This window comes from Helicoverpa zea, chromosome 19 (genome assembly GCF_022581195.2).
Source record: "Helicoverpa zea isolate HzStark_Cry1AcR chromosome 19, ilHelZeax1.1, whole genome shotgun sequence".
Lineage (NCBI taxonomy): Eukaryota > Metazoa > Arthropoda > Insecta > Lepidoptera > Noctuidae > Helicoverpa > Helicoverpa zea.
In genome coordinates, this window is record NC_061470.1 from 9,397,166 (window position 1) to 9,418,509 (window position 21,344).

At 38.4% G+C, this 21,344-nt stretch overlaps 1 protein-coding gene across 8 annotated transcripts in view; it reads right to left on the reverse strand.

The window, feature by feature from the left end:
- The window catches only part of LOC124639298 (myotubularin-related protein 4), a 68,477-nt gene that overhangs the window by 4,631 nt on the left and 42,502 nt on the right, over window positions 1–21,344 (reverse strand). For 7 of the 8 annotated variants that reach the window (XM_047176574.1, XM_047176573.1, XM_047176570.1 and 4 more), the window contains 14 exons: window positions 11,855–12,031; window positions 10,030–10,205; window positions 8,853–9,048; window positions 8,490–8,629; window positions 7,942–8,131; window positions 6,646–6,842; window positions 4,700–4,892; window positions 4,106–4,291; window positions 3,594–3,761; window positions 2,967–3,099; window positions 2,464–2,566; window positions 1,487–1,607; window positions 638–931; window positions 72–363 (listed from right to left, as the gene is read on the reverse strand). In XM_047176574.1, the coding sequence (XP_047032530.1) occupies window positions 72–363; window positions 638–931; window positions 1,487–1,607; window positions 2,464–2,566; window positions 2,967–3,099; window positions 3,594–3,761; window positions 4,106–4,291; window positions 4,700–4,892; window positions 6,646–6,842; window positions 7,942–8,131; window positions 8,490–8,629; window positions 8,853–9,048; window positions 10,030–10,205; window positions 11,855–12,007 (2,542 nt within the window). In that variant the 5' untranslated portion in view covers window positions 12,008–12,031. Of the gene's footprint in view, window positions 1–71; window positions 364–637; window positions 932–1,486; window positions 1,608–2,463; window positions 2,567–2,966; window positions 3,100–3,593; window positions 3,762–4,105; window positions 4,292–4,699; window positions 4,893–6,645; window positions 6,843–7,941; window positions 8,132–8,489; window positions 8,630–8,852; window positions 9,049–10,029; window positions 10,229–11,854; window positions 12,032–21,344 lie in introns of those variants that run through there. The other variant, XM_047176575.1, reaches the window with a different exon arrangement.

Genomic DNA, 21,344 nt, shown 5'->3' on the forward strand with positions numbered 1-21,344 from the left:
ATCATGAAAAGCACTATCAGATATAAAAAAAAGAAATACCTATTCATATACAGTACAAAATGAATACTCACCATTCAAGTCGACTTCAAGAAACTTAGTAGCTACGTCATCTATTCCGTTCATAGTTCCGTTACTAACACCATTCTCTCTCGTAAGGTTGATGGGAGTAACCACGTTATGGTTGGTTCTGTCTTCTGAAGTATGGTTGTCCAGGGGCGAGGAGTCATGGGAGGTGTTCCTGGAAGCCGGGGGTTCGACTCTCGGCTCGTTAATTTCGAAACCGGTGGAAGATTGGTTGCTGGATTCGGATATGGAGCGCCATGTTATGCTTATGTTGCGGGTTCGGGCGGATTCTCGAGCGGCCTGTAATAAAAAAATATATATTTTAATAAATACGTCATACAAAATCTGTATTATGTGTTTTACTAACTAACTATGGAATTTATTATGCAAAACATGTTGTAACATGGCCTTGGGTATCAAGTTCAAAGAATATTCAAAGTTTTTTTCGAAAAATACCATAAGTGTCGATTTTCGCTCCTAACGTGAAAAAAAAAAGTGAAATAAGATCTTTTTCGTACAATCTTTTCTTTACTTTACCAAGAGTACCAGGCTAGCATAAACCAAAGGAGCTCACCTCAGCCATTCCAATAACATCGGTATAAGTATCACAGACGAACACGGGCGGCTCTTCGGGCGTGTCCACATCTGGGGACGCAACCCCAGGGACGCTGGCAACGTGGTCACCAGCAACCAGGTCGCCAGCAACCAGGTCACCATTATGTGACGTCACATGGTCGATGACCTGGTCGGGGATGAGCTTGTCGGTGATGGGGCCGCCTAGTTCTCGTTCTAAGGAGGACGAACCGCTTGCGATGTCGCGGGGAAGACGGGTGCTGTTTTCAAAATGGTCTGGATGGAGGCCGTCCACCTGGAATGGAGAAACATTGCTTGAAATAATTGATTTTGCTGTTAAGGTTTGATGGCAAATTATTAACTGATATTTTTCTCCACGATAACCAATAGTAAACTTCAAAGGCAAGAAGTATAGAATTTGGTAGTTTTTGTTTTGTAATTCAGGTTTTTTCTGATATCATAAATTTACAACAGCAGTCTGGATGTATCTGTGGAGATCAAAGGGGGAGGCCTATGTTCAGCAGTGGACGTCCTATGGCTGAGATGATGATGATGATGATGATGAGTCTGGATGTCTCTATACCTCCCGAGCCTTTTCCCCCAACTATGTAGGGATCGGCTTCCAGTCTAACCGGATGCTCCTAAGTGCCAGTGTTTTTCAAGGAGTGACTGCCTATCTGACCTCCTCAACCCAGTTACCCGAGTACCCCAATACCCTTTGGGCAGACTGTCTGTCTCTCTGGCTAGCAAACTTTCAATTTTCATATTCTTTAGTGTGGACGACGGTTGCCATCAGTGGTACAGGCCCCAAAAATCTGTAAAAAATCTATAAATAACAGTATAAACTCACAGTATCACTAGAGTTATCACTGTTGAGCGGCAGCACGGGCAGGTCGTCGACGCAGCTGTCGGTGAGCGCGGCGCGGCACTCGCGCTTCTCGCACTCGCTGTTCACTACCATCGATAGCTTCCTGCAACCCCAGTAAATTTAATTGAATAAATGATAAATAACGTGGTTTTAATCATTTGCCTAGCCGTTTCCCAACTATGTTGGGTCGGCTTCCAGTCTCACCAGATGGAAAGTACTATAGTTTTTTTTTACATGGAGTCAACTTGTTTTAATTATAGTATCTTTTTTTTAATAGAAAGTAAAAAATAATAAAAAGTAGAAAACAGTGAAGAAATTACGATAGTTAAAAAAGAATATTGTATTTTAATAAAGTTTTTCACTTTTTGAAGAGAAATTAAAAAGAGAGTTATGAAATAAAAATAACTTTCAAGTAGGCACCTACCGTAAAGAAAATTATTTCAAAGTCAAATCATTTATTTCATTAAGCACATTCCAAAAGTAGCTTCCAATGGAGAAGAACTGGTAATAAACTCCATTGGAACGAGTTCCATTGGCATTTAATTTTACATTTTATGTACTTTTAGAGCAAGATATTCACAACCACCACGCCAAAATAATTTATTTTGCCACCGCCCACACCAAGTCACATGCATTTCACACCATAAAAACACTAAAAGGGTAAGTTAATTAAAAATGAATATTTCGGGATGAGGATGATAAATTAAAAGGCCCAAATGGATGTTAAAACTATATTATTGCAACGTTCACATGGTTAAGACACTAAAAATATATCTATTTCATTAACTAACTTATTTACTAACGGCAGACTTCTATAACCTATCCATTCATTCCAGTATCAGAGATTAAAGATTGACATGAATTGTATGGAGGTTATGTCAAGACTGAATCTGTGATTTGCACGTTAAACGATGGACAGGTTATAGAAAGGGGTTAAGGTATAGAAAGGCTGAGCTTACATAACATCGGGTGCTAGGCTCGGGTCGCTACATCGACGCTGGGCGGTACGCTTCTCGCCTTCATTCAGTAGGTTGTCACACGATCTCGTTTTTGTCATCATGCCTGAAAAGGATAGGTTAGCCTCAGTCGTGGACAAGAAAGTATTCTCAATTTCAACGACGCTTTTGAGAGAATTTCAGCGTCGAAAAATATTTTAAAATAGAGGATCTTTTGACTAAGTGATAGCCACATAGGTCGATCGAACACAAGCAACGCAAAAGAGGATTGGTAACCATACACAAACTGACCGCATTATACTATACTCCCTCCGTGTTTCGGAACGCACGTTAAATTGGTGGGTCATGGCTGTCGTTTGAACATGTTCGGAAACGTTCATGTAACTGAGTTGAGGAGGTCAGATACGCAGTCGCTCTATATAAAGCACTGGTACTCAGGTGCATATAATTAGACTGAAAGCAGGCAGCAACACACTTGGGAAAATGCTAGGAAGAATATCACTTACCGTTTTGATTAGGTCTAGCGGCCGGCAGGTCTGGTCGCTGGTCGTGCCTGGGCTCGTCGCGCGGACTGGACGCGCAGAACATGCCGCTCCACACGCACATCGACCGCACCGAGTACTCCGGCCAGATCGCTTGCTGTGGGAAAGAATATACTAGTTACACAATATGTACATAATGTAAGAACTTTTACACTTATATTATAAAGAGGAATAATTTGTATTTTTGTTTGTTTATAATGGATAAAGCCAAAATTACTGGACCGATGTTAAAAATTCTTTCACTGTTGGAAAGCTACACTCTTCTCGCGTAAGTATGGTATGATGATTTTATGTAATAATATACTGTGAGCTCATCAGCTGTGAAGCTACCTACCTCTTATATATATATATACCTATATACCTACCTCTTATACCTCTCATAAATAAATACATACATTAAAAAATCTTTCTGAGAGCAAATACCAACAAAAAAACTTCTTGATTTGGTTCAAATTACAGACTAACTTTCATCAGTAAGACTTGCATTTACCAGGACATCAGCATTTGCCAGGAGATTAACAACTGCATTTCTTCAGTAAAATCGAATAATCGCTTTCGTCGTTACCGTACAGAAGTACTAGGACAACATACCTGGTCAAGCTGATGCGGCGAGTACAGATGGTTCCTGTAGGCGGGCGCTTGCAGCAGATGCCAGACGTGCGGCGTGACGTCACCCGTGCGGCAGTCCGCGCGCTCGCGACCCGTGTTGCACAGGAAAGTGCCGAACATGCACGAGTGAACGTGTGTGCCTAGCTTTATCTGTGTGGAAGGAGGATTTATATTAATGTTAAGCTAGATGGATATGGTGTCCTTGTAACTTAACTAGTCTCAAGTAAATACATAGGCTCGGTAGAGGATTTCACTATAATGCTGCTTAGATGCTTCTGTATCCCAACCGCCTAATGTCAGACTTCTACTAGTCATTCCGCGACCTATGGCATCCCAAAGTACGATCTTCAAGGCCGTTTAAAAAAAAAACCTTTTTCAATTTGCCTTTGAAATTATGTCGTATTCGTTCAAGATAAGTTTGAATATCCTTCAACAAAAAATATCCTCTGCCATTCTCACAATGAATTTGCATTACAAAAATCTCATGGACTTACCAAATAAGCCTCATTGAACTCAAAGCTGCAAGGGAACTGCAACATCATCTGGTGTACGACATCGAGCCACTGAAGGAATATAGGCGAGCGTTCATTAGGATCTTCAGGACCGAACTGATGGCCACACCGATCCGCGAACTTGTGGCCAAAGTCCAGCCATTCGCGCTCTATTAGGATGCGGAAACCCTGAGGAAATAAATGAACCATTTGATGAAATGTACTAGGAGTTCATGGGTTTAAAGGGCAGTGTTGAGTGCGTTAAGTTGAGGAGAAAATAGTGTGATAGCAAACAATGTAAATATTCCTCGCGTGTTTTGTTCTCCTCGTATAAGAAGGGGGTTCCTATGAAAGGTGGGGAATTCACTGGTTAACAATAGTGTCAGTTAGTTAATGTTATCTGATAAATAAAGGCTGCGTATCATTTTTGCCAAATAAGAAATAAAAAGTTATAGTTTATCCGATAGATAAGTCCCTGATAGGCTATCAGACACTTAATCAGTAACAGTGAAACTGACCACAAATGTTTTTGTTGGCGACGAATTTTGAACCATTCACATTGAATGGTATCTAAATAAAATGTGGTATCATACTGACCTCCAAGGTCCTATAGTAAGGGTCCAATATCAACTGAGCGGCGGCTACAATCTGTGGCGTGCGGTCCCAGCCATCAGAACAGTGTACTAGCACGGGCCGCGCCGCCGCAGCCGCTCGCGCCACCACGCTGGCTGCTCGGACCACGCCGGAGACGTATTGCAGCCATAGTGTGCGTTCTAGGTTGCTGTGCCAGCTGGAACAAGGAGTTGTGTTGTATTTTCACTGATTTATAAGAAAGTAGTTTATAGAAGTGGGTACTTTATGTGAGGTGAAAAATAGAAAGGCTTCTAAAATAACCACCACTTCGAATAAGCTTATAAAGAAATGCAAGAAAATTATGTAAAGAAAAACTGACACAATACTGCAACGCAACTGCAATGCCACTTGTGTTGTTTTTGAGTAACATTCAAGACTGTATATATCATGAATGTATGTAGGATTTGAAAGAATTTTGCCAACACCGGGACAACCACAGGAATAAGTAAACTGGCAATTTTTTAGAGATAAAAAAATACGAGTGGGTTTATTTTTCTGCTACTTAACATCTCGGTCAATAAATTGACCGACGTGTGTGATCTATAAAATTTATGTTAGACCACACCCACTTTAATTAGCTTGATCAAAAAATATACTGCCGGGTTCGTTGCCAAAAAAAAAATTCCTTCATCTGCCGTAGGTACACTCAAAAATAAAATCGGATTAAATCAGAATTATTTTCACTCTTACAAAAGCTTCTTAAAATACATTATATTTAAAAGTAAAATGGGCCTCATGAAATACGTTTGACGGCGTAATGTTTGCGGAAGAGATATTGCGAGCTTTCCAACAATGAGTTCGGCCGGGCACCGCGCCAACTGACACCGAAAACTATTGTAATACTACCTAGATTCGCGTAACGTAAACATTACCTATTTTGTAGATTGTGGGGAATAATTAGTGCGATTAATTTTATGTGGGATATTAACTGTTTTTCGCGGTTTCACTAGTGTCCCGGAGAATCTTCCCGTTCCAGGATAAAATATACACCATATTATTTGGGAACGGTGTAGCATCCCAATTCCCAACATAGTGAAATAGCGAACAGATTCAGTAGATTGGCAAACAAACTAAATAATTAATTTAATAATTCCTCTTTATAACATCGTTATTTAAAGTCTCGATAGTCAGCTGTAGCGTTTTGTAAATGAGTCTTGGTTTGATGACTAAAATGGGTAGTGTTTTCCATAGATATCGATTTGAACAGACATCACAATATTCCCGGATAAAAAGTTAAAAAATACGAGTAAATTCGCTATTAATTAATTTACTCGTTCGCTATTAATTAAAATTTATCAGCTCTGAAACTGATAATGTCCCGCATTCTAGGTACTCTTTACCAAAACCGACGTGCTCGAGATAAGCTATGTCCTCGCGACTGCATTAGCGGCTCGCCTTAATAGCGCCACCCACATCCCACGGCATCCTGTTATTGATTACTCTGACAACTAATTACGTGCGTACATTAACTAAATATTTTGCTATCCGGAGTAAAGCATAGGAAGATTCGGATGATTGTACTAGACCTAACTATAAATAATATAAAGCTAAAAAAATGGTGCAAAAATAGGAGAAAGCTGCGGAAACATGGAAACTAGATCAAACAGAAAAGGCCTGGGAGATATGGTATAAGTATACATTACGGGAGAGTTTTGCCTAAAAGTGGTTGGCCAAAAAGCTTTCTTTAACCTAACCTATGTTACTAGTGAGATGACAGCAGATAGAAGAGCATGGTATGGAAGAAGAAAACAGGCTGTGCCCCAGATAAAATTAAGATAAGAGTAGGAAGATGATAATGAAACCTAAATTGATAGATTCGTGATGATGACGAGAGATGGGGTTTTTGCATAAACCATAGCGTTTAATACAAACTACAAACAGATTCTCTATTTTAAAATAAGAACACTTACTTGGCCTGATCACTCGGCTCGGCAGCCAGCGCCCTCATCTGCTGGAAGCTCCTCCTCACGTGATGGATGTTGGGCAGGCACATGAACTGTATGTCAGCAGCTGGATAGTATTGTTGACACTCGCATCCACCGCCGCGGGCGCGGTTCGTCACGGCAGAAGCGTAAGATCGAGCGTCCACAATTAGGAGTTTTAGTTGCTGGAACAATAAAGTTAATTTTAGCACGCTTATTTTATCTTAACTATAAAGAGAACATTTGGGATGGTAGCAAGGTTTGTCTGCTTGAAAGCTACTCCATCAATTTGTGAAATTCTTTCACTGTTGGATAGCTGCACTGTGAAGGGTGATACAAATTTATATTTTATTCGGGTACATGAAATTAAAATCACGACAAACTGCTAGCTATTGATGTTATTGTTGAGGAGAAAAATATGGACAACTGTGATTCTGGTCGTACCTTCGAAGGGAAAGTACATGAAGCCATGTGAGTAAAATAAGTTGCTGAATTTAATAATAAAAACGCTAAGGTGATTGCCATAACAGGTGGACGAATAAGGGATTCTTTATGAATTCCGTTTTAGGTATGGCATCATGTGAAAGCTCGTATTATTACCCTGCACATTTTTATGACCCGGTAAAAAAGGGGCTTACTAAAAAGGAATTGAGATGAAGGCAGATAAAGTGAATCATATTACGTATGAGAATAAATTGAGCCAACCATTTAAGAATTGGCGGCAATTTAGGACAACATAAAAATATTGTATTCATTTTTATATAATACTTTTACTTCAATGATTGCTTGTCGTAAGCACTTACAAAGTCAATATTATTAACGCGTTCAATAAAATTTCCTGGATAGTAAATTATGTTTATTGACGTGCGTGGGTTACTTCGACACTTACTGCTTCTAAGTAATAAGTAAATAAGCAATAAAATATTAATAAGCACGTACTTCCTGACATCACAGTTCTATTTATATTACTATCGGAACTAATGGCATGTGTCAATTAATATTGATGTTGTACTAGGGCTTCATTATTTCGAGGAGGTAAGCTGTTTTCTTTACGATTGAAATAACTATAACGTACATATTTTGGATTCCTATACATACATTCCCTTAGAAGAGAGACATTGTTAAAATGATTTGTAGGGAAAGGTGGTTGGTTGGTAATACTTACTAATAATAATAACCTAATTAATATATGCACTCGGGAAAATTTTATTAAAATCGGCAGACTCCACCAATTTCCCACTAAAAGTACTAGGGCAGCAGAGGCAGCGAGTAGTTGGTACTTACCTTATTGTTGTTAGGCGGCTGCATGCCCCGGTCGGCGTTGCAGGCGCTGACGAAGGCGGCTAGTAGACGTTCATCCTCGCTGGAGCGCCAGCCGAGCCAGCCCACTTCGGGCTGCGACGAGCGCGCGATCACGGCGCCGTTAGCACGGTGCCGCCATACCACGGCCGGGATGCGACGCATTGCTCGGAACCTGGGAAAAAAATTACATTGAAATACTGTTTTTAATTAGTTAGAGAGGTTTTGTTTGGGGTTCCTTTTAAATAGAAATGGATGGTGTTAGAAAACTCAGGAGAGTTAGAACCTCATGTCGAAGCAGAGGAAGCCAGAGACTTTAGCACTTTCTATTTTCAAATACCTATCGCATTGCGTTATGATCTATAAATTAATAAAAACATAGAAGGTCACGGGAGCTAATAAAATGAACTGTGCAGAAGATTTTGTTAATTTCCGTGCGTCAGCCAAAATAATACTATAAAATTTATTTGCACTCTTCCTTCGCGGAAAAACGCTGCGGTTATAAAACGGCTACAAAAATAAATGTAACATACCGAGCAACAGAGTCGAGGTCTTCATCACAGATAGAGGCGGGCACCACGATGAGAGGTGGGTACGAGGGGCACAACTTGTACTCCGCGTTAGCTGCCGTCACCCGCCACGCGCCCTTAGAAGTGAAACCGAGACGCTCCACCTGTGGGACGCAACAGGTCCATTACAAATAAAACTACTTTCAGCGGGAAAGGTATTCGTGCCCAATTAAGGAATGAGTTGTGAGATATTCGAATGAAAGTAGTACTAGGCAATCAGAAATCACAAAGACAACTTTGTTGACAAGTATGAAATCACAATAATGAAAGAGAAAGTTGTCTCGCAACAAAGTACTAGGCATTCAGAAGTAGGGAAGAGATACTCACTTCAGGGCCGAACCAGTGCCTTTGAGGAGATTGTGATGCCCTCATTAGTTCTCTATGCACAGACGTTGGTGGCTGTTCTTTCGCCCACGCTGCGTATGCTGCAGCGAAGGTTTCCTGAACAGATCCTATGGGGGCGAGAGCGGTATTCAACCGCCTCCACCATTCAATACATTGATCCCCAGTGTTGAATGAGCATCTAAAACAAAAGAAAGGTAGATTAAAATTTGATCATTTATGTACCAGAATCCCAGTAGATACGCAGAGGTATGATGCCATTTTTGGGGTGAACTACATCGGGCATTCCCAAAAATAATGTAATAAATAACCGTATCATGTTATACAATTGTATGTATACTACTTTACATGTAGGTGGCAACGAGTAGATAATAAACATTAGTTTAAACAAGTTTATCTTATTATTGAAGGAAAATTTTACATGTCCGCTTTCTTTAGTCGCTATGTGTTTGTTTATCGATTGTTACACTAGTTTTGGTGTAATCGGGACTAAATCAACAATCGACATACATTCCGTGTCCGATGATAGTTTATATACAAACATATTGTTTTTAAAATGAGATACTTATGAAATTATCAGGCTTAACCTTTTTCCTTGACATGTTCAGTTAAGGTGTGCTTATATTTTGGTGACGTAGAGATCAGGCTAATCACTACATAGATTTTTTTGACAAACACCCCTTGCCCGACGTAAGAATCAAAATCAACAAATTATGCTCGTGAGTAGCTTGCAAGCACTGGGCCAAGATAGTCCATGAATTCATTATCGAGATAAGTGTGAATCTTAAATATTGAAGAACACTTAGCACGTTTTATGGCCAAACAAGATACCACCGTGTTGAATGGCACTTTGTATGTAAACACTAGATAAGTGAGCACAAATTATAAAATACTTTTAGAAGTAATCTAATCAGTACTTGTGTTAAACAGTGTTTTAAACTTGTACAGAAGTGTCCATGGACAATTCAATTTTAAACCTTAGCTTGTAGCCTTATGGCTAGAAATTATCTAGAGGGGAAATATTGAGAGAAAAAAAACATGAGCAACGAACGATGCGGACAACAGCAAGGCGAAGAGGTGGCATTTTCACATTTTGTCACACTACATTATTGGTAGGCCCACATTAACCACCTCAAAAATAGCTATTCAAAGCCACACTTACTTGAGTTGTCTTCCATTTTTGCACAGCACGATCAAGTGCAGCAGATCCCTGATCTCCAGCGCATCGATGAGCCGCAAGGGAATGGATGCACCGGGCCCGTTGCGTCGGCGCGGTTGCACATGCAATCGGTAGTTCGACATGGCGATAGTACCACCGTCCGCCGTGCGACCAACCCACTGCCAACAAAAGATTGTATTACCTAGTGGGATAGAAAAAAATAAAATGATAAAATCTGTTGAATGCACATGGAGCTACAAGATGGTCCCAATATTGGCTCTAGGAAGACGGTTTTCAGATAATGAGAGTATTTTTATTAAGGCGACGAATTGGTCAACAATAATTCCATAACCGGCACGCGCATCTAAGGCGCCAAAAGGGGTCGGAGCGTCTGAGCGGGGCGAGGATAACAATACACGCGCTAGCTTATAACTAAAAGTCGTAAGCGACAAAATGGTTTTGTAATTTTATTATTTAGAAATGATAATTTAATAAAAATTCCTTCTACAATTTTAAAGAGTATGTATATACTCAACTACTAAAAAAGTTAAGAGGCTTAAATCGGTCCCGTTTGCCCATAATATGTGAATCTCTTTTTAAAAAGAGGTATGTTTGATATATTTTTCTCTGTTATAAAAGTTACCTAATCATGTTTCTACGTCTAACAAAATAAGGTTTATATCATGAACTTTCAGGTAACCAAGTTGTATTTTGATCCGTTTTGTATTTACTGAGAAAAATTGAGATCCTTGGCGCCAAAAATTCCAATTCGTCCTCTTAATCCTGATAGTTTGATCTTACTATGGCGTCAGAAAATTGTATTGTTTTTTGATGCAATTTAAAAATGGATTCGAAGCTATTCTTTAATTTACAAGAAATAAATAAGTATTCTGAGTCTTACAAAGTAGCATTCATGCTAGTATTTATCACGTGCTACGGCGCGAGCGATTTGATAACATTTTCCCGAGTCATGCCCCACTTAACATAAGCACATGTATAGCTAGTCTAGTTTCGCAAAGCTGCAATTTTCATATCACCGTCATAAGTGCACGCTTTGGGCTGATAACGCGCAGTCAACGACCTACCAGGAATGCAGAACTAGAACGGAGCTAAACACTATCGGAACGTCATTGCGGTTCGTTCAACCCGATGCATTCGACCCGCTGACCTTTCAGGCCACTAGGCGTATTAGTTACTTAATATCATGTGCGTGCTATATCTGTTTGTTGCTATTTTGCTAATTAATTATTAACTCGGACTTTGGACGAGGAAATACAACTGTTTACGTGTGTTTGTAAGCACATTTGTCAAGGAATCATTAAGACGTCATGTCTATTGAAAAGGTTGCGACGACTGTGTAATTATGTTGGGTAACAATACCGTACACCATGTATTTGCTGTTTATGAAGGTAAACTAAACGTACTATTAAAGTACGATTACAACAATTTTCATTTCAAATGGCTTAATTCGTAGTTTCCCGTAAACCAGTAGTTTGTTGTTATTACCGAAAATACCTACAAAAACAAATTGTGGTTTGATTGTGGAATTGCCGTCATGTGCATGTTTGCAGTCGAAGCGATTAAACATAATTTTCTGTATAAATAAACATTACAAAACCTTGCAATTTTCCCTGTAGATAAATGTACTAATAATAAAATAAATGCATTTGTAGAAATTATGTGCAGTACATGGTCACATTATTCAGACAATCAGCACACTTAGCATCACTCATTTGGAAATTCTTCCTTTCATCTACTAGCTTATCAATACTAAAACTGCGCCAAAAATAATGAACCCCTCCAGTCTCATGCACTCCTAGTACCTCACCTGCACAAACTCCCCGCAGATAGGCGTGAAGCCAGCATCGAGGCCTGGTTCATCATAGTGCGTCCTCAGCCGAGGATACAGGTCTGCAGCCCGGACCCTGTGTGGTGGCGGTTCAGGTTGAGGGGGCGCGCGGTACCGCTCTCGGTCACCCATCTCGCTGGTTGACGGTACTACCACCTGGAAACAAAGAAAAATAACTGATTAATATAGATGAAACTAAAAGCCATAAGAGAGGGAAAATATTATGGAATGGTGCCAAAAAGTTCCGGTCAGCATTGCAAACAGTTAACAGTATATACTTCGATTTCTTATAGAAAGTTGACGGAAAGTCGCGAAAATCGAACATACGTGCATGTATGACAGCTGACATTTCTATCGCATTCATGTGCCAACTAGGTTGTTCTGGTCAATTAAGATGCTTCCTATTGAACCGACTAATGGGTCGTTAACATAGTTTTAAGATCCTAGCAATAGAATGTTTAACTGAGCTCTGGTGGATGAATTTCGATGAAAAATAAGGAACATCTATTTACTCTCCATCCGCATAATACCTCGAGTAGGCCAGAGATATTGAGGCACGTCACATCCGACATAGACACGTACATTATCACGCAGAATGCTAATACTTCAGAAATAACGAGTCTATTGGGAAAATAAACAATCGATTACAAATTGATGAAACACAAGGTCGAATTAAAATTCAACACGAAAACTAAATTGAACAAACTGTTATTTACTAATAATGTATCGATCGTAACGCGTTCACTTTTGTATTAGGTTATTGTCTCACTGTTACTACAATTTGATAACAGCTCCCTTCAGCAAATATGTCCCAAAGATACCTCAAGTGTAAGCGGGTGAGCAACACAATTTCTCTTTCTGTGTTTGTGTATTGATACCGTATCTACCAAAGTACCAACAGGGACTCTTTTATGTCCCAGAACCGCGTGTACCTTATCGAGAAATGAGCTACATAGTTGGGAGAATTTCTTAGTTACTCTTTTATACAGTTTTAGCAATTTTGTGAAGAAGATAAAGTCTAGAAACTTTGCCGGTAACAGTAATCAGACTATAGCAATCAGTCAAGTTCTATTTTTGATTTGCCGGAATTATACTGACCGAAATAACCTTATTCCTTATCAGAAGTTGTAGGTCCAAATATAGAGGAAAAATACTGAGGTTTTTGATGCACATTTGTAGAAGATCTACTTAGGAATATGTCAGGAATTCCTTTGTGAATTGTGACTATTTTTTCCTTCGTCGCTTCGATTAAAGTATTGTTGATCGAAGATAAATAAAAGTTTATTGTATGTAATTAAAACCAAATAGTTATGCAAACTTAGTTATACAACTAAAGACATGCAATATTGTGATGCAGTTATTTGCCTATCAGCAGTACATTGGTGTTATGTAAAAGCTACGTGTAGTTATGCAGCCCTGGTAGTTTATCGGCGGTATATAATAATCAAAACGCTTAGTAACCAGCCGTCTCGAATCGTAAATAATGATGTTGCGTGCTTATGATTCACTGGTGGCGCTTCGAACTTCGTTGGAATGTGGTTGTACTTCTGCGGGGTTCAATTTTAATAACATGCATAACAACTGAACTTGCTGCCAACTAATTGGTGTAAGCTCGTGAGAAATGAAAAGATGATTGATGAAGTGATAAAAGTGTAGATAATAGACCAGAGATTGTACTTTTAAACTAGGATGAATGATGACAATGACTTATTATACATTCCAGACGAACGCACACAAATAGATGGTGTAAAAACCATTTGTTAATTCAATATCGTAGCTATGTTTACTTAGCACCAAATGCACTCAAATATCCGTACCTATTTGAATCACCATCGTGTCATTCGGGTCATTTTAATTTTCATTCAATTTTATTAGGTAAACAAAACAATTTGTTGAATAGGACATAACCCGCATATACCCCTAAATCTTCTTCTATACTTTTGGAATTAAAAACAAAGTTTCTTTAAAAGAAACGACCTATAAAAACCAAACAATACACCACATAAAACTGTGTAAGTGCTCAAACGTGTTACAAATAATAAAAATAAAGAAAAACCAGAGGTTTCCAGTGAGTGAGCATACTAAGCCAATTCACAGTCGGCTCACGCCCAAACTGCATGCCTGTCCCTCGCTGGATACTACAGAACACGTTAGAAAGCGACCTTGCGTTACCTCACTTGCCACTCATGCGCATTACATGCACTCACGTACCTGGAGTACGTACTTTTAGTACTTGTTTTGCAAGACTAAGCACGAAAGAAGTCTCAGTTAAAAACGTTTGCGCTTCGTTCTTGATTTATGATCATTTAGCTATGCTTGACTCGCTCGTTATTTGGATATTATTACAAAACCAATGAAAGAAAGGGTACCCCAAATGTTGACTACCTATGCGGGTTAGCCCACATTGGCTATTGTAACAATGATTGGGATGATCGTTTTAAATTGAAACCCAATCAAATAATAGATGAATCTCTGTTGGAAACCATACCAAAAGCTTGTATATGATATTAGTTATATTGCTGCATAATATAAAATTTTCGAAGAAGCAGACGATTCGTTCGTTGCACATGAAATTCTTTATACAGAGAAAGCCTTAAATTTTTGCATGTCTTACAAACTATCGTTCGTGCTACAAAGGACAATGCCAGGGTCTGGGCTCAAAGTTTGCCCAGCAGTGGGAGTAGTTCCAACTGGTTCCATAGTGCACTCTGAACATGAAATCCAAATATTTTTGAAATCGGTCCCAGAGGTCCCGAGAAAAACCGGTTCAAATGTTCTCCATAGATAGTCACTTAACAAAGCCTGAGCCATTTGCCCAGTAGTAAAAGTGGTCGAAATAGGTTCTTTACTGCACTGTTAACACGAAATCTAAATATTTTGGAAATCGGTCCAAGAGGTCCCGAGAAAAACCGGTTCTAATGTTCAACTTGAACAGTCACTTTACAAAGCCCAAGCCGTTTGCCCAGTAGTGGGAATGGTTAGAATAGGTTCTTTACTTCACTCTTAAGACGGAATCCAAATATTTTTGAAATCGGTCCCAGAGGTCCCGAGAAGAACCGGTTCAAATGTTCTCCATAGATAGTCACTTAACAAAGCCTGAGCCATTTGCCCAGTAGTGAAAGTGGTCGAAATAGGTTCTTTACTGCACTGTTAACACGAAATCCAAATATTTTGGAAATCGGTCCCAGAGGTCCCGAAAAAAACCGGTTATAATGTTAAACTTGAACAGTCACTTTATAAAGCCCAAGCCATTTGCCCAGTAGTGGGAATGGTTAGAATAGGTTCTTTACTTCACTCTTAAGACGGACTCCAAATATTTTTGAAATCGGTCCCAGAGGTCAAGAGAAAAACCGGTTCTCATGTTAGCCAGCCATTGTTAGCTAGCCATTTTAAGCAGCCACAAACCTAACAACCTTCTTTTCTTGAAATAACATTCAGATAGTTAGTGGTTTCACTGTTAACAGGATAAAATAACAGAAATAGACGTTTAATGGTAATTGTTGTTTCTCTTGCTTTTCAGTCTCTATCTACTACAATCAGTCCTAAGTTCGTGTAGCGTCATGCAATTAATATCCGTAATGGCAATGGAAAAATCTTATCAGGACGAATTAAATAAGCTCGAACACGAGGTAGTAAATAGTTACCGTTGAGGAGTTCCCTCGTCTCACTGTCGTCTCCATCGGCAGGTCAGGTCTTAACCTCCACAGTTTTGTGGTGTCGGAGACATATACCCGAATGACAAGTTTTTATTCGATATGTGCTTACAATTTCCGAGAGTTCCCTATTGTTTTAAGGTTTCTATCACCAGACCCTGGACCGAATAACAAAGGAACTATTTGGAAAGTAAATCCTTTCAAACAATAAAATGATTGTTTAAATCGGTTGGTAAACGACGGAGTTAATATGCACGTACTTACGTAAAAAGAATACAAACGAACTGAGTGAGAAACTCCTCCATTTTTTGAAGTCGGTAAAAAAAATTCTCGTTCAATACCTCGTATTTGTCGATTAATATTATAATGCATTTCAATTAAGGTAATAAAAGTGGAATAGTTAAGAGTTCGTAAGGATGTTTTTCGTAATATTGAATAAGAGTCAAACCAGTTTTTCTCAGGACTCCCGGGATAGATTTCGAAATATTTCGGTCTGGGACCTATTATAAGCCTATGGAACATAATACACTATGCAGTTCCTGTGGGCAACTCTTGAGCCCAACTTCCATACAAAGAATAGCATTGTCCTTTGTATTTTATTTTATTTAATTGGCTTATCAACAATTGTTAACACTTATACAATTACAGGAAAATCTTGTGTACTTAATCTAGTGTCACAATTTCTTACAGATGAGCACCACATGATATATATACTAGGACTGTATGCTAACACTTTTTATATGTACAATGTTTCAAGGTACAGGTTACAAAAAAGTGTACAGGTTACAAGATGTAAATAAGTTGAAGGAATGTTCGAAATGAGAAATTTCGTGACCATTGACATTTTAAAAGTATGTACAATATTTGTTTAGTCATCTACAAGTACATAACACATTGTACTTAAAACATTGGCTAATGCTTCGCAAGTACTAGGAAAGCATAATAAACTAACTAAAGTTACAAAACAATTTTGTAAGAAGTGTCAAGTTTCTGCCAAGTTTTGCAACTAGAGAATTGTTTGGAATTTTAAAATACGCTGCTTAATGAAGTTTTGTAAATTACTGACGTATTGATGTTAGTTGTCATCACAAACCTTTGGAATTATTTAAGCAAGTTGGAATCTGTGTAGCCATGAAGAAAAAAAAGATACATTTCATTATTAGCTCTGCACCAACTGCTTATGAAAAAATCGAAATTATGTATTAAACAGACTGTTTATACTTTTTTACCTTAACCAAGCAAAAAAATAAGATTTATTATTTTAAATAATATCAGACTGTATTTTACCTGAAGTGCAAAGACCTCTTACAATGAAAGGCAAAATGTAAATAATTCAGATACATTATACGGGATATTAGCATTTCTTGCTTTAATATTTAATAATACCTAATTAATAAAGAACATTAAGTTGTATAAAAGGAAATAATAACGAAAGACAATTAGTGGTTAACTGATAATGTTGCTATGACAGCGATAGCTACCGCGGTAATTGACCTAATTTGACCACAACTATTTTTGTTTGTAATTAAATTACAGACGCAGCGACAAAACAAATCTACATTTAGTTTATATTTAATTTATTTATAGGCCTTTTCATGAATGTAAAATTATAATATCAACAAATCAGTAGTTATTTCTGCACTGATTATCTTAATTTTCTACAGTCATGTTACAACAGTCGCTTTTACATAACATCTAATCGGTTTCAACTATCAAAATATTTACATGCAATTAGTTTTTTTTCTTCACTAAAGAAAAGTTTTACTTTACTTTCTTAAAATGTACATAAACCATTTTTTCAACTTTCTCTAGTCAAAGTCAAAGTCAAAGTCAAAATCATTTATTAAAGTAGGCTAATACGATTAGCACTTTTTTACGTCAAAATTTTACAAGAATGACAGCACCCCCAAAACGAAAAGTTTTACTTTACTTTCTTAAAATGTACATAAACCATTTTTTCAACTTTCTCTGTAGGGTAACACACATTAAAGTGACTAGGGCAGCACGAGAATTAAACAACTTAATGTTCAGTGACATTCCATTATCCGTACCATCACAAACAAATTTTTACTTCGCTAGATCCACGCACTACTTTCCATCAGATGCAACTGGTGCACATTCCATAGTAATGATGTAATCACCCGCAGCGGTTCACATGCGCCCAGCACTGAATATGTACTTACATGGCGTATGACTAAGAATCATTACAACCAATTGCTTATTATTGTGCGTGGGCTATCATTTTAGCTTCGCATCTCATGTCGTTTATGTGGATGACTTACTTATCTCAAGTATGTTTACTTTCCAGTGTCACGGGTCTTCCTTTATAAAGACTTGTATGTTTCCAAATCCAGGTCATGGACAACTAACGTTTTTAGTCATGTGTAGTTTTTTCCACTTAGGACATCTGTTAAAGAGCCATTAAGTCCTTCACAAAAGACAAACAGTTAATTAATCAAGTTAGTTATTTTATTACTATTGATGTACATAGTTTAAGTGACATAGGACATGCCTTTATAAAGGCGGCTATGTAAAGTAAATACAATGAGTAATGAAATGTTACCTAATGAGAAATGTTGACATTAAAATATTAGGCGATCGTGGGTGTCTCCGCCCACGGTTCTTTTAGCGCATTCACCCCCTGCAGTTCAATGAACACCAAGTTTTGCGCAACAAACGGACCCAGACGTCCAAAAAACTAAAAAGCTTTTTTGTTAGCATTTACCAAACGTGACTAACTACGCCATTACAGACTGGTGTTTCATTACATAATAAAGAAAATAGCGTACAGTCTTGGTAGATGAGATAATCAAGAGTGTCACAAAAAATGGATCGAAATCGGAGCTGTGTTTTTTGTTGAATAAAACGTAATTTTATATGGGTTTTATTGTTGCTTACACTCACAAGGCGCTGTAGGTATAACCAATTTGGATCAAAACAAAGATCGGCAATATACTAAAACGAGAGCTTGGATACTTTTTATAAACCTTGGGCACCATAAACAAACAAAGCTCACTGTTCAAAACAGAAACTGCTGCACTAAAGCACCGTCGCTCGTAATCATTAAAACAGTCATGAAATCCGTGCGGGTGGGCGCCTAGAGCTGACTACTACCGAATGACTAACCAGCCAAGTAGGAATGCCCCACTGGTTATTATACACACCCATTGAACGAGGATACCATACATGTGGTTGGGTTAATAGTTGAATTTGAAGCGTGGGTCGTTCACCTCGTGTGTCGATGGATGGTAAACATAAAAAAAAACTCGCCGACTTTGAGGAGCTCCGCAATATATTCCAGAACGTTTTACACAGGTACATTACACCTTTAATTGAAACAAAACAGGATCTTGCTTAAAAGTTTTTATAGTGTCCTTGAAGAAATCGCGTTTGTACAAAATCTAACAACGTAGTAGCGAGGTCGTTGGCTTAGATTTTCTTTTGTAGGAAGGATTACAGAATTGTATTTGGCCTATACTATCGAAGCTTTTAGGAAATAACTTATTTATACCTATGGAAGGAAAACAAGTTGCCTTGTCTATAGTTTTTCTACGGTGTGAGAGCGTGGCAGCTGAGAGAATTTCACACGCTACTTAAGTAGGAGCTTTAAAATACCAGAGCAGCATAACAATGAGGTGGTGCGAAACTTATGAATGAACTACTGCCGGAGTCATCCATTTCCTAAGTACTAAACGGTGTAAGACTTTGAGACTACGTGGTTCTGATATCATCCAAAATGCGATTTAAAAATATTATTTTGACGATTTTTGTTTCATCTCTTTGGATGCTGAGGTTACAGATTTTATCCTTTATCTTTTGGTCTTTGTGGATATTTTAAGCAACATGTCCTTTATTCAAATAAGTTATTTGTCTGAATTTATGAAACAAAGCGAAGATAAAATTCTCATACAAATACTTGTTGTATTTTAACAACACAACAACAATGGTGTTTCTATTCTATATTTTTTTGTAGACATCGACGTACGCATTACATAGTAAGAGCTTGTGAAGTGCTCGTACATCTGCGTCAGTTCTGCAATAGACGTGTACGCTATCAAAGCGTGGCATTAGGCAACAGCATCTGCGGAAGGGGCAAGCCGCTTGCCTAACGTAAAGCATGACTAATGCAACTGTTGTGTGCGTAGGAGATCGATAGATAGAATAAGGTCGTTTGAGGTTACTGTGTAGACATCATCAGCAAGCGTCCGCGTGCAGAACTATACAATTATTATCAAACAGGTTTATCTATCTTGGGAAATAATACATACGTATATGTCTTGCAGGCAATTATATCATAATGGGCAATATCCCGACCCGTGAGCGCATCAAACAAAGGCGCAGCACAAAGACTCATAAAGAGACGGAATAAAAAATAAATATTTATTACCAAAAGCATAGAGGCAAGTAAAACTACGTTTTCATGTTTCTTTGTTCTAAACGTACTCCCAACTTCACAAGCACGTTGAAATAGGTTTTGATAGTAATACAGATAGTGAATGAATGAAAGGAGCGTTCATTATCCATTCACTCAATCATTCATGTCATTCAACCCTGCCCGAGGCCGCGTGTTGCATTGAAAGGCCCATTCAAGGTTTAGTACTGACATTTTATAGGTATGTATGAATTCCTGATACAAAATACTAACTGTTACTACATGAGGAGAGAGATGATGCGTAGTGGCCGTAGGCTGCGAGGCGATCTGGTACCTTTTGTGTGTCACTCTTCATCGTCAACCACAATGGATTAAAAAACTTCCGGCGTGTGCAACTATGGGCAGTATTATCTGCTAGTGCTCATGTGATCCTGGTTGAATGCATCTGTGACGTCAACGACGTAATGACAAATTGCTTGGCACAATGCTGTTTGTTTAACATTGAAAGTTATGTAGATCTAAAATTAGTTGCACGTTTCGTAATAGATTCACCTAGATTTTTATCAGTATCTATTAAAATTTTGAAACGCAGTTTTTCTCACAGGGATTAAATCATCCAAATAGAATAATTATTTCTAAGCCAGACGGTCTGCTGTCAAAAAGTAATTAACCAGTCTAAATGGGGATTTAAAAACAACAGGCGACATGTGTTCAACAATGACAGTAGCGTCGGCGCATAATTCTGTAATGAGTCACGGAGACTGGCTCATTACGGTGCATCTGACTGTCCCCACGATTATGTTCAGTACCCTACCATTAGCGTCAATTGATAAACAACGAATTTGACTGCTTCTTATGCGTCAAAGGGAAGCTTTTAACACAGCCTGATGGGCTGTCAATAAAAATTACTGTCCACACAATGGAGCACAGTGGGTGTTTATTTGTTCACAATGTAAACAGAATTTGGAACATTTAGCGAGTCAAGATTTTGTTGATTGTAAATCAGTGATTGTGTTCAATTTAAATGCAGTCATAGTTATTTGTCATCATTGGCTCATGATTATTCAAATTCACAGAATATTTTGAAATGACTTCATAATGAAAACCAGGATAAAATGATCAAAAACTTTCACGTACCTCCACTTCCATTTTTTACTTCTAAATTCAAGGACCGACTCAAATTAATGAAGTGCTCACAGGAAAAACCATAAATAGACTTCAAAGGCCTCGTACTTCTTACTACGGAAGTTCATTACGTTGAAAAGTTCCAATTACTCAAGAGAAGCCGTACAAGTAATCATAGGTTTGTAGTACCTTCGTCCTTCCCCCCGCTGAATGGTCGAGCGAGGGGGTGAAGGGGGCGTCACCGTACACACAATTATTAGTCCCAAGGTGAAGGACTCGAGTTACCGTTACTTTTCCTCACTTCATCCATATTTAGCTA